Below are 12814 nucleotides of genomic sequence, written 5' to 3' on the forward strand. Positions count from 1 at the left end.
CCGCTCCGAACTTGTACCTGCAAAATAAAAAGACAGTTAGAGCGCATCGTGAAGCAGGCAACAAGCGCTTACTTACGAGCTTCCAGGCGCTTCTATTCATCACACGGGCTCCATCTTCAACTCACTTCAGTCCGTCATCCACCATCGCCGGAACCCTGCAAAACAAGAGACATCATTACTAAAGACTTTAAAGACATTAGAATTACTCGAAACTTACCGTTTGTGCAGTAAACGACGGACAGCAGTCCTCTGAAGTCAAGAGGCCTGCTCCCCTTATCCAGTGAAGAAACTGGTTACAGCACCCTGCCCCGAGGCAGATGGAGAGCACAGCGTTCACTTACCTAAGACATCTTACCCTTCAAGTCAAACATACAGTGCACAGAGGTCCAGCCCAAAGAGCCAGCCGTGTGTTATACATCACCTTTGAAGATACGGTATACGCCCAGTCAAGACCGGCGCCTCTACGGGAATCAGGTGAGCGTTACAGGGTGGTGCTGCAGATGCACTCCTCTTTCATGCCGAAGGCCCTATTGTAATTCCACCTCAATGAGCCTTTGGTGTCACCTGTGTTTTTCCCGAAGCCTTTGTCACCGGCCGAAAGGGCCTCTCATTAGCTGGACGTTGCTCATACCTTGAAGTTCTACTTGAAACGCATAAAGAGTTTTCGGAAGACTTCTCAACTGTTTGTGAACTTTGGTCCTGTCAACCATGGGAAGGCCTTGTCCGGCTTCCATCTCAAGGTGGCTCTCCGGCCTCATCACGCAGTGTCATCGGTTGGCAAGCCGACCGCAGCCCGGCCGTCCGAGAGCCCCCTCCACCAGAGCTTGGCTGCAATGACAGCCTTTCTGTCTGGGGTACCCCTGCTGGACACCTGGAGGGCTGCTGCGTGGAGGTCCATGCACACCTTCACAAAGTTCTACTGCATTGAAAGGAATTCAAGGGAGGAGTCCAGAGTCAGCCAAGCAGTGCTACGCAACATGTTCGCTTTAGGTGAGTCAGTTCCAGAGGTAAGAGTTAATTGCTTCGGTTGAGCCTTGCCACCTCCCGTGGTTGTGTAATGTTCTAATGCTATGTATTCGTTGTTCATGAGCATGTGAATCCATGCCCGACCCCATGCTGGAGAGGAAACAAGTTATTTACCTGTAACTATTGTTCTCCAGCATGGGTCTGGCATGGATTCACATGCAAACCATCCCTCCGACCCCTCTGTGGCTCATCTTGGTCATACTGCCGCTTTACGTGCTTACCAAATTTAAAGATCGCTGCCAGAGCAGGGACTTAGGGAGAGGACTGTCATTGGATGGGGACATTATGACCCAAAGGACAGTGATTGGTTTAGAGGAGAAATACAGTTTGTAAGTGAAAGTGAAACAGTTTTTTCTTTTACCAAGGATTCTCAGCCTGACGACGAGGAATATTCTTGAGCATGTGAATCCAAGCCAAACCCATGCTGGAGAACAATAGCTACAAGTAAGTAACTTGTTCTTTAGGACACCCTCTTTCCTCTTGTGGGAGGAGATCCCTCGGGCCACTATTATAAAACCAATATATCACCATGTGGTCTACTGCATCCAGACACTCAGCCACACATTTCTTCTCCTCCATTGTTTTCTCCCGCCAAGGTGCACTTACGTCTATGCGTTCTCCCGAGCACCGCTGATGCATGCACGTGGGACTGATCACTCCAGACGGGCGCCGCAACCCACGGAGTAAAAAGAGATAAGAAGGGGAAAGAAGAAAAGGTCTGCCTCACCTTCTTCTTCCTCATCTTCATCATCTTCGAGTTCATCCTCCTCTTCTTCCCCTACTTCTCCATCTTCTCAAGATGATAATGAAGAACGTGAAAATACCTGGATATGGATAATTTGGAAATAACAAGAGGTTATGGGGTTTGCAGAGCAGGCCCACACCGCTCTATCCCTTGACCCAAAGATAGGGCAGTAGATGCATATACCCAAGGCAGGTCTCCCAATGATCTTGGACATAAAGGATAAGATCTTATGGGAGTGGAAGGACTATGAACATATTTCTATGCCCAGTACATGTCTAAACTCTATCCCCTCAAGGGTGAGGAAGCCAAATTGCCAGTAAATGTAGACATTTAGACATTCTGTGCTGCAAAGACTGTCTTGTCCGACTTAAACTAATGGAAGAAAGTATTGCAAGTGGAGCTGATTGCTCCCAGACCCTACCAGAGATACAAAAGCAAGTTGAGTTCATGTCTGATCTCTTCTATGATGGTGCAGGGGTACAGCCATAACAATGGGCTCCACCTTCTCTGTATGTCACCATATCCACCAGAGAGACTGCAAGCTGGAAGGCCCCCAGAAATCCACAGCGTTGAAACTTTCCTTCAAAGGCAGCAAGTTGTTTGGTGACGCCTTTGCGTACACAAAGTTTTTAAAGCAGATAAACACGCTGACAAATTAAGGAAAAAAGTTCCATCTGAGTCCGATCTTCAGGGCTTAAAATCTAAAAGAAACCCCATTTGATTCCAATAGAATCCCAGCAAATTCCGCTGTGCTCCCAAGTGTCAGAAGTCCTGACAATAACCGATGACCAGTGGGAGGAAGAATGGTGCACTATTTCTGTGTTTGGGATCGGTTGGCCTGTGATACTTGGGCCAAGACCATAATACGCCTGGGCTAACCAATAGAATTCCCATCTCTCCCCTGGGACTCAGAGACCGTACAGTCTCCCGTTACAGCAAACAGTATGAAGAAAGGAAGCTATAGAGGAATTGCTTACCAAAAGAGAGGTTTGTCAGAGTCCCAAAGGGACAAAGAGGAGTATTCCTGTTTGCCAAACCCAACTTCAAGTTCCAGCTAATAATCATATTAAAAGCACTGAATTCGTTTGTTGTGACACACCCTTTTAAGATGGAGACCCTTCAGAAGATCAGCCTGGTAGTCCTGATGGGGGACTGGTTGGCGACAGTGGATCTCCGAAATGCCTAGTATCATATCCCCATCCTCTGGAGACACCAGATGTTTCTGAGATTCACAATAGGAGTGGGTCATTTTCAATTCAGAGTCCTTCAGGTTTGATTGAAATCAGCCCTCAGAGTATTTCCCAAACTTCTGGCTCCCCTGGTGGCAGCATGTGTACATCTGTTTTGGACGATTGGATGATCGGGACGGCAGAACAAACAGTGACTCTCAGACACCTTCACTCGGTTTGCTAGTCATGAACCCAATTCGGATTTGTCATCCAAGGGGTCAAGTCTCATCTAATTCCATCTAGATCTGTACAGTTCATGAGAATGCAACTTTGCACATTAGACGGAAGGGCCTGTCTCCTGCTAGACCATGCAATTACATTAGAGCACATGTTGAGAAATGTGCTAAAGAGGGACAAAGCGACTGCCAGAGAGATGTTGACACTCAAGGATCATATGACCTTCTGTGTCTTTGTAATCCCGAGGAAACTGTTTTGCCTGAGACACTTATTGAATCACCTTCTCAGCTTTTCAGACCGGCATCCAACAGTTCAAACCTGTCGTTCCGATAGACAGTGTCCTGAGGAAAAACCTAAAGTGGTGGGGATCCCTGTACAATCTCAGGAAGTGGTTGAGCTTGATTCCATCCAAAAAGATCATCTTTACTAACGACACCAGCAGCACAGTTTGGGGGAGGCCTCTCTGGTAAGTCTGACTCATCAGAATAAGTAGGCTCAAAGGTCTCAGCAGATCATCCAGTTGAAAAGAACAGGCAGCAATAGGAAGGGTCCCCAGGTGGCCCTCTCCTCAGACAGACACTCAGGACCTCATAGTGACCAAATTAATTAAAGTATCGTTTTGGAAAATGAAAGGGGGGGACTGCAGATATTAGGGTTAGTGGCCCAATTAGCCAGGAGGGCTTTTACACTGAAGTCATATGATCGGGACTGGGATAATTTCATAGTTTGGTGTGGTAGGACGAATCTTCCAACACTAGAATGGGGTTTCCCAGACATTCGCCAATTCCTTCATGTAGGATTCATGAAAGGCTTCGGCAGTATCTTCCCTGAGGGCAGAGTGGGTGGCCATTAAAGCTTTTAGGGAACACTGAACCCCCACAGCGCTAGGAGACAGTCTGGTAACCAAATTACTTAGGTTCTAGCTATCTCTAGACCTATGAAAGAATCTGGGCACTCTACTGGGTCCTTCCCACGGTCCTGGATATTCTTCAAAAGGCTCACTTTGTACCTCTAGAATCAACTGATTTGAGACTTCTGACGCAGAAAGCCACATTCCTAATCGCAAGTATGTCTGCTAGGTAACTTGGGGAAATTGGTGTCTTATTGAGTAGACCTTCATTCTTGACAATTAGACATGATGCTATTATTTTGAAATATAAACCTGCCTTTATTTCAAAGTGGTCTGAAAATTCCATGGATCACGAGAAATGCTGCTCCTGGTATTTTTTTTCTCCAAAAACCAGTGTTATATGAAGAAAGGGCCTGACTTACAAGCTGTTAAGAGGACAGTTCTAGAATATTTGAAACGTACTGAGATCATCAAGAAGACCAATAACCTGCTAGTGACGTTGGGGCTATGGAAACTGTCAGGAAAGCTTCCACTGGGCAGTAACTATTAGGTAATTCATAAAGCCAAACCCATGGCGTATGACAGAATAAACCAGCAACCTCTTGGACTGGTGCAGGGACGATCAACGAGAGTGGCAACATCTTGGGCTAGTGTTCAGGGCGTAGCGTTACAATAGATCTTTTATAAGACAATACAGACTGAATGTGGGCCTCATTTGGCGTTTAAGTATTGCAGTCTGGACGGTGATCTTCATTACTCCAAGTCCTCTTCCTCGTCACAGAACTAACGTTCCTCCTCACCCTCCCAAGGATGGAAAGGGTCGCATGACTCAGCTGAGAAAAATGAAAACTGAGGACTTGTCTGTAAGGTGAAGGTTAGTTTCCCTAGGAGGTAGAGGATTGGGGAAAAGATCTTGGGAAAGTTGTTTTCTAGAGGTGTAGGCGGGTCTCATTGGTAAGTGCTGTAACGAGAAAGAGTAGGACTAGGAATAATGCTAATTACTGGTAAGTAATCACATCAATCTATGTAAGGATGTATGCCCTGCGGCTGATAGGGAGTAAGGTAATGCACAATGCAACCTAACTGCTCTTAAACCTACTAATGGTAAAAGTCAACTTCAAATATATATGGGGAAGCAGAAACAAACTCTTGAACATTTTATAGTTTGCTGCACAGACAAAACTATACTACTACATAAAACAAGCATGTTTCACAGGAATTTCCAAAGTTGCTAAGTTTTTCATATGCAAATTGTCTTCTAGGAGCCAATTACATTTCGGGACGTTGCTGCTTATTTCTCTGAAGACGAGTGGAAACTTTTACGCAATTGGCAAAAGGAGCTTTACAAAAATGTGATGAAGGAAATACAGCAAGCTTTCATCTCTCTAGGTAAAGTTCTACCATTTTTCTATACATGAGTGCTGTGAATCTATCGAAGTCCCTCCAGAATTCACTTAAAATATAAGCTTCAAAGAATGCATTTTGACTGAAAATATTTGATTGATGTCATCTAGGCAGTTTTTTGTTTTTTACTGAATCGAAACACTGGGGTTAATTTTTCAAAAACTACAAATTGCATGCAGGGGGGCTCCAGCGTTGGCATTTATGTGCTGTTGAGTCCCATACATGCAATTTTCGAATTTAGCAAAATAGAGCGTGAAAATGCCTTTAGTTTTTACTTTTACAATCTGTTTTGTAAAACATTTAAAGGCTGCTTGCACATTACACTTTGCAGACGAAATTTGTAATGGATACATATTGAATCCGCCTGCTTTTAGCAGGTGTTTAATGCAGGCAGGCTCCATTAGCACCAGTATGAAAAAGTCATCCGGCTGTAAAAGGGAGAGGCTTTGCAGGCAGAGTGGGAAGAACAAGGAAGAAATGTGTTTCTCCTCCCATTTACCACTCTGCCTGTAAAACCTTTGTAAAATCTCCTGCAGCGGTATAGCAAGAGATTTACGCCTTGGTGTTACGCCGTGGTACACCTCTTTGTTCGTTTTAGAATTACCCACGGTAGCATAGCCTTCAACATGAGAAGTTTCAAAACGCAAACGTTTCTGGTCTAACTCAGGACACGTTTGTGCGTACTGATTCTAAAGAGGGAAAAATAGGAAGTAAAATAACTGCCATGATTCAATCAATATTGAATACTGATGGATCTGAAAGCGTTAAATTAACCATAACTGCCTGCAATTACTTTTAGCATCTGTCCAAACATTGCTTTTTTTAGCCTCTTGTACCATTGCTGAAGGAGATATACCATATGCAAAATAAACGTGGTCTCATCCCAAAAGGGGCAGTCAACCTCAACGTTACTCTGAGAAAACAAGAGACTCCACACATGTTTTAGCCTCATTGGGCGTCATCAACTTCCTATAATAATCCTAGAAAGGAACTGCCCTTTAAAAAAAAAGAACAATCTCAGAAACAAGTGGAACACATGGGGCTGTGGGTGAATAGGAGGGGTAATGGATGGAATTTCTTTGAGCTAAACTGCAGAAAATAACCCTGACTCGCCATTAATGGAAAAGGTTGCGCTAATGAGACAGGCCAAGCTTATAAACTTTGCTAACCTGGTCCCTCAGCCTTACAGACTAACCAACCATTAAAACATGTAAGTAAATCCACTCCACACACCCCCAAGAAGTCCCACTTTCAGCTCTTCCTTACCAAAAGAAATTCTACCTTTTCTCACCTTCCCCAAGAAGCTCAATGTTACCCAAGCCCTGGTTCTCTCTAGGCTTGACTATTGTAACAGCCTCCTCCTGAATGTAGATTCTTCCACTCTGCAACCCCTCCTGCTAATCCAGAATAGGGCAGCAAGGCTTATCCTTGGCCTCAAGCCCAGGTACTGCATATCTCCTGCCCTAAAATGTCTTCACTGGCTCCGGTTGCTTCACGGATTAAATTCAAATCCCTCTGTATCATCCGCAAGACTGTCTGGGCCGGGGACCACACTATCTGCAACTCTCTCTTACTAAATATTCCCCTTCTAGACCTCTGCGCTTCTCTTGCACTAACTCCTTGTGTGTAAAGCAGCTAAACAGCTAAACAGAGGGCAGGAGGTCGATTGTTTTCCTCAGCTGGCTCCCTTCTTTCGAACAGCCTCCCCCTCCCTCTTCGTCTTGAGCAAGACTTTCTTAAATTCTGGAAGAACCTCAAGACATTCCTCTTTACCTCCTCCTTCCCTCCCTCTCCCCTCTGCTAATCTCACAGTTGTTTGTTTGGTGCTCAGGGCCCTTATGCATCCTCAGGGCCCTGACGTCCCACACCGAATCCCCCCAGCTTCTGTCTGTCCTCAACACTTGCCTCGGCTCACCCTCCACCCTTGGAGGCTTGCACTTACCTTACATTGCACTTCACTTGTTGCTCACCCATGAGCACCCCAGAACCTATCTCTATCCCATTCCCTCTCCCTTTCGCACTTGCACGTTCTGAACACTCACAAGGCATAGTATATTTGCCCCCCCACTGTATTTAATATTTTTTATGTATTTTAATTGTTTTCTTATCCCTTGTCCCCTCCCTGTGGCCCAGTGGGCGCTTTGAAACAGTATTTACTTCCTGTATAAGCGTCTAACAAGTGAACAATAAATAAATAAATAACTTGACATTGACCCCAGGACGCCAATGCCCACTTGCTTATAACAAACAGTGATAGTAGATGATTCCCTAAAGCCTGCAAAACCTAAACTCCTAAAAACAACTACTCCCCCTCACTGTACACAAAACACCTTTCCTCCTTAACCTGCCTCGACACCTTCCACCAGCAACCCTCTCTTCTCCAGAACACTGCCCATCCACGCCAAATCTGTGAAAAGAAATGACAAAATGAGAACCATACGAAAAATCTACCCAATTTCCAGCACTCAACTTCTATATGGCTACACCCAAAGCTCCTTCATAAACCTCCCCTTAATCCCCCCTTTGCCTCCTGCCCCTGAGCCTTCACTATACCACTCGTTCTCCCTACTCATATGCCCTGCCGCTTAACTCCCCACCTCGAGGAGTGTGACCCCATCCAGTGCCCTGTCTACCCCCTGTGCCACAAGCCATTCCGTACCTCCAAACATTTCCCTGCTGACCCATTCCTCCCACCCCTGCATGAAATGATAACCTAGCCATTATCCTCTTTCCCGTTCCCTGTACCATAACCAGGCACACTGCTGCTCCACCCTTTCCCCAGCGAAACCCCCCCACCTCCTTTACCCTGCTAATCTACCACAATGCCTGCTTTGCTTACTCCATTCTAAATAAAATTACACCCCTATTTGCACCTCTTTTCCCTGATGTACCCTCGATCCTTCCTCCTATACCACCCCCAAGAAACTCAGAGAAGCATAAACCTGAACCTATCACGCTCTGATGCCACAAACCAACGTAGGCCCTAAGGCCCGAAACTTGATGTCCCCAAAATCTTAAAGAACCCCTCCCCCCCCACATGCTGTCTCACTCCCATTCTTCCATCCTCTTTTCTCCTCGTCCTGCCCTCCTGGTTCCAAATGATCCTTGATCCCGCTACCATAGCCGGACTTTCCAAAATTGCACTCTTGTCTGTACCCTAAACATACCCTCCTAGATCACCTGACCATACTATCCATAATCCACACCTCCTTTCTATCCCCAACTACTACCGTAGTGTGAGAAACCTGAAGGTGTTTCACCCGCTAGTCCCCGAGATCTGTTATCCAGGTGACCAGGACATGGCCATCGCTACTGGATCCAGTTCCTGGGGGTGGACCAGTGGGGGGGATCACCTGGATGGGGGGGTCTTCGGGCAGTGGAAGTGGGACACCAACGGGTGAGACGCGCTACCCCCTTCCTTAAAACATCTTTTCCCCATCCTACCCTGTAGGATATTTAGAAGCTCTACCCTCCACCCCCCTTTCCGACACAAACACTTTCTTACACCGTGAAAGACAATGGACTAACACCAGAGCTGTGTACCTAACATGTCCTAACACAAGGGTTAGGCAGGGTCAGGTAATTGACCATAACTAGACACACCTTGGATTCCGGAATGCAGGCAGCAGAGGCAGCAGCATAATCTTGTAGCTCCTGGCCCTCTCCAGCTATTGATTATATTGGATTATGAACACTAAGAAAAAGATTGAGGTGGCTGAGAACCCCATACCCTAAAAGCCAAAATCAACATTGGGGATGGAGGAAGCTCTTAGCACTTGCGTTAAAAACAAACAATGGTGCACCAGTGTCCAAAATGCACTAAACAACAAAGTCACTGGCCTTCAAACAAAAATTAAAAATAAGAAAGACTCCCTCACCAATCTTACCGACCCCATCAACGCCCACGCGAGCCCTCCACCCTCACACCACACACCTAACACTGCTCGCTTCAGCTTTTCCAAAGTCTCTTCCCTCGAAGTAGAAAAAATAATTCTTAGCCTTAAACCCTCCAACTGCAAAGGTGACCTCTGCCCCCCACAAACCATTAAAGACGCGGCACGAGACCTCTCGCCATTCATCACCAGACTCATCAATGCCTCTTTCTCCTCAGGAACAGTCCCCAGTAACCTTAAAGAGTCCTGGGTCCTCCCTCTCCTCAAAAAACCCTCCCTTGACCCGTCCATCCCAACCAACTACAGACCAATTACCACCGTCCCATTCCTGCTCAAGATACTAGACAAGACAGCATACCAACAAATTCAAAAGTATCTTGAAACAAACCACCTTCCAGGAATAAGACAATCCGGCTTCAGACCCCAACATGGAACTGAAACAGCCCTGATAGATCTGATAGCCCAAATAGACGACCTTAGAGATAACAGGAAAACTGCATTACTACTCCTGCTAGAACTCTCTGCAGCGTTTGACCTAGTTGACCATAAAAACCTATGTAATCATTTAGACTCAGCTGCCCACTTTTCACAAGAAGCCATCAGTTGGATTGAGTCATTCCTCAACAACAGATCCATGCGAGTCTTCTCCTCCTCTGCCGCCGCCGAACCCATCCCCATTACATGTGGAGTCCCACAGGGCTCGTGCGTCTCCCCCACTCTGTACAACGTGTTCACAAAGCCCCTGTTTGATGATCTAGATGGCCTGGGTATCACCTACACTAACTACGCCGATGATACACAGATCCTCATCCCGTTGACGGGAGATTACAACCAGGATTTGGCCTTGGTGAACAGGGTGTATCTCATCATCCAGGCATGGATGGCTTCGCACAGTCTATGCCTGAATGATGACAAAACTGAACTCATCATCCTTGGTTCTACGTCCAACCTAACCAAACTCGACCACAATTATGCCAACTTCATCATAGATGGGAACCTAATCAAGGTTTCGAAAGAAGTAAAAACCCTAGGAATATACCTCGACTCCTCCCTAACCTTCCACAAACAGGTTAGCTCGATGGCATCCTCTACGGCCTACTCATGTAAGCTCATAAGAGCAGCCAAACCCTTCCTCTCCACCCACAGCTGCACTACACTAGCCAGAGCATTGGTATTATCCAAACTGGACTATTGTAACGCCCTCTACATAGGAGCCACCAAACAAATCACCAACAAAATTCAGACGCTACAAAACAACGCCCTTAGGGCAGCACTCAATATTCCCAGGAGGGAACACATTTCCAATATCAGGAAATCCCATAACTGGCTCAGCACAACAGACAAAATCCTGCTTAAAGTAGCATCGCTCACCCACAAATGCCTGAATAATGCTGCCCCACGCTATCTGGCAGACAGAATATGCAAACACAGCCCCATCAGACCCACCAGAACCTCCAATGCTAATCTGCTCACCGTCCCCAGGTTTAAACGCACTAAAATGGGTGGCAACAGCTTCCAGGTGAAAGCACCTCAACACTGGAACTCCCTACCACCATCGCTCAGAACTCCCCAACCTTACTCACTTTTTAGACGCAACTACATCCATTGGTTAAAGAACACGAACCACTAACACCTCTAACACCACACGGCTGCTCTCCGCGTTGCATGCTTTAAGAGAATCTGTAAATTTGTAATACTAAACTTGTATATATTTGTAATTCTTTAAATACATCTACTGCATTCTCTCCTGCCAAACTGTACACATGTTCCTTCATCGTCACGCTGTAATTATGTAATGTAAAGTATAATTATTTAATGTAAAGTATAAGCATCCTGTAACCAAGCTTTGAATCACCTTGCTGCTCATGCGCCCTCATACCCTCGGGTCTGGTGCGCAATACAAATGAATAAACTAAACTAAACTAAACTCATGACATTTACTCTCTACTTCTTAAAATGGCTCAAGACTTGGGAAAGGTGGTCCAGGATGTGGGAGATGTTAAATCATCAATGGATGATCTATCCAAAAAAGTCTCACAACTGGATAGTAGAAGTAGCATCCTGGAAACTGGCTCTGCCTCTATGTCTTTAGAAATCACTGGAAGTTTTAGAGCTTATAACACCTTGAAGTATGAAGTTCAAAAAGGAAGGGAGAAAAGCTTGGAATTGGATTTGAAGATGAGGAACAAAAATCTGAGACTTGTGGGAGTCGAGGAAAATACAAATGAAGATCTTTTGCATCTGGTTCTGGAAATTTTGAAGTTCTGCTATGGCTGTGAACAAATGATCCCTGGAGATATAGACAATATCTACAGAGTGGAGAGAAAGTCTGGCCCAAGAGCTAGACATATTTTGATCACACTAATGAACTCCAGGACTAAAGAAGCAATCCTGGGAGCTGCAAGAAAGAAAGGAAACACCTACTTTAAAAGTAAACACATATTTGTGTATCCCGACTACCCAAGAGAAACTTTGATAATCAGGAAATCATTTAAAGAGGCCAAGGATTTGGCAAGGCTGCTGGGCATTAAAACTTTCCTAAATAGGGCGAATCTCCTGACCTTGGCTCTACCAGAAGGTGAAAGGAGCACATCTGACCCTAAAGAGGCCATGGCATGGCTGGAGCCATTGAAGGATAAGTGCATATAGTGTTTTTTATTTGTGCTTTGACATCACCAGATCGATTTTGAACTTTTTATTTAGTTATTTAACTCCCCCTGATTGACTTTTAATGGTTAAAAATGGCACTGACTCGATAAAAATGTTAAACTTTTCGAACGATCTGATTTTTTAAACGAATACTAACTTCATGAGGTTGAATTCAAGGCTTTGTGTGCAGTGCAGAGGGATTAGAAGAAAGCACCCTCTAACGTGCCTAACGGGTGCCCTCTACGTGCTTTCAGGAAGTATGATGCCCTGTTCGTATTTCTCTGCTATGCTAAACATGAAACTGCCCGCAAAGGATCTGCAGCGTGTCAGTGAGAGCCTCTGGGTCCTGTGCATGTTGGATGGCTGAATCACTTTGAGGCTGGATCGGAACACACCCGCCCACCAGGTGAGGTTCAGTGTATCAGCAGTGTGGATCATTACAGCAGCGTAGTGTGCCTTATCCCCTCAGTCAGGCCAGCCCTTGTGTGATGTTTGGAACAGAGGGCGGTTCTGAGCACTGCCAGTTCGCCGCCAATCATTTCACCCATCTGGGGTGTTGGTGTGCATTGCCTGCACCGTCTTCATACCAGCGAGGTGCTTCGGGTCCCGTGGCGCAAGCCTGATGCGCTGAGACCCGGAGCTGGGGACCCAAGGCTGCCAATATGCTGCTGCTTGCCCTACTCCTCGAGCTGCTGTGGAGACCCGTCTCTGCATCGTGCCCGTCTAACTGCACCTAAACCGAGAGCCTGCTGGACTGCAGATACCGTGGATTGACAGATCTACCCGCACCTCTGCCCTCCTGGATGGTCTCTTTATAAGTGCCGACTTGTATGTTGTTGCA

At 45.9% G+C, this 12814-nt stretch overlaps 1 protein-coding gene across 4 annotated transcripts in view; it reads left to right on the top strand.

Moving 5' to 3' along the window:
- The window catches only part of LOC138453803 (zinc finger protein 436-like), an 867996-nt gene that overhangs the window by 78816 nt on the left and 776366 nt on the right, over window positions 1–12814 (top strand). For all 4 annotated transcript variants that reach the window (XM_069606979.1, XM_069606976.1, XM_069606977.1 and 1 more), the window contains exon 2: window positions 5290–5416. In XM_069606979.1, coding sequence (XP_069463080.1) covers window positions 5383–5416 — 34 coding nt within the window. In that variant the 5' untranslated portion in view covers window positions 5290–5382. The remainder of the gene's footprint in view (window positions 1–5289; window positions 5417–12814) is intronic.

The sequence above is a fragment of the Ambystoma mexicanum genome, chromosome 4p, assembly GCF_040938575.1.
Source record: "Ambystoma mexicanum isolate Mex_15411 chromosome 4p, UKY_AmexF1_1, whole genome shotgun sequence".
NCBI classification, from domain to species: Eukaryota; Metazoa; Chordata; class Amphibia; order Caudata; family Ambystomatidae; genus Ambystoma; species Ambystoma mexicanum.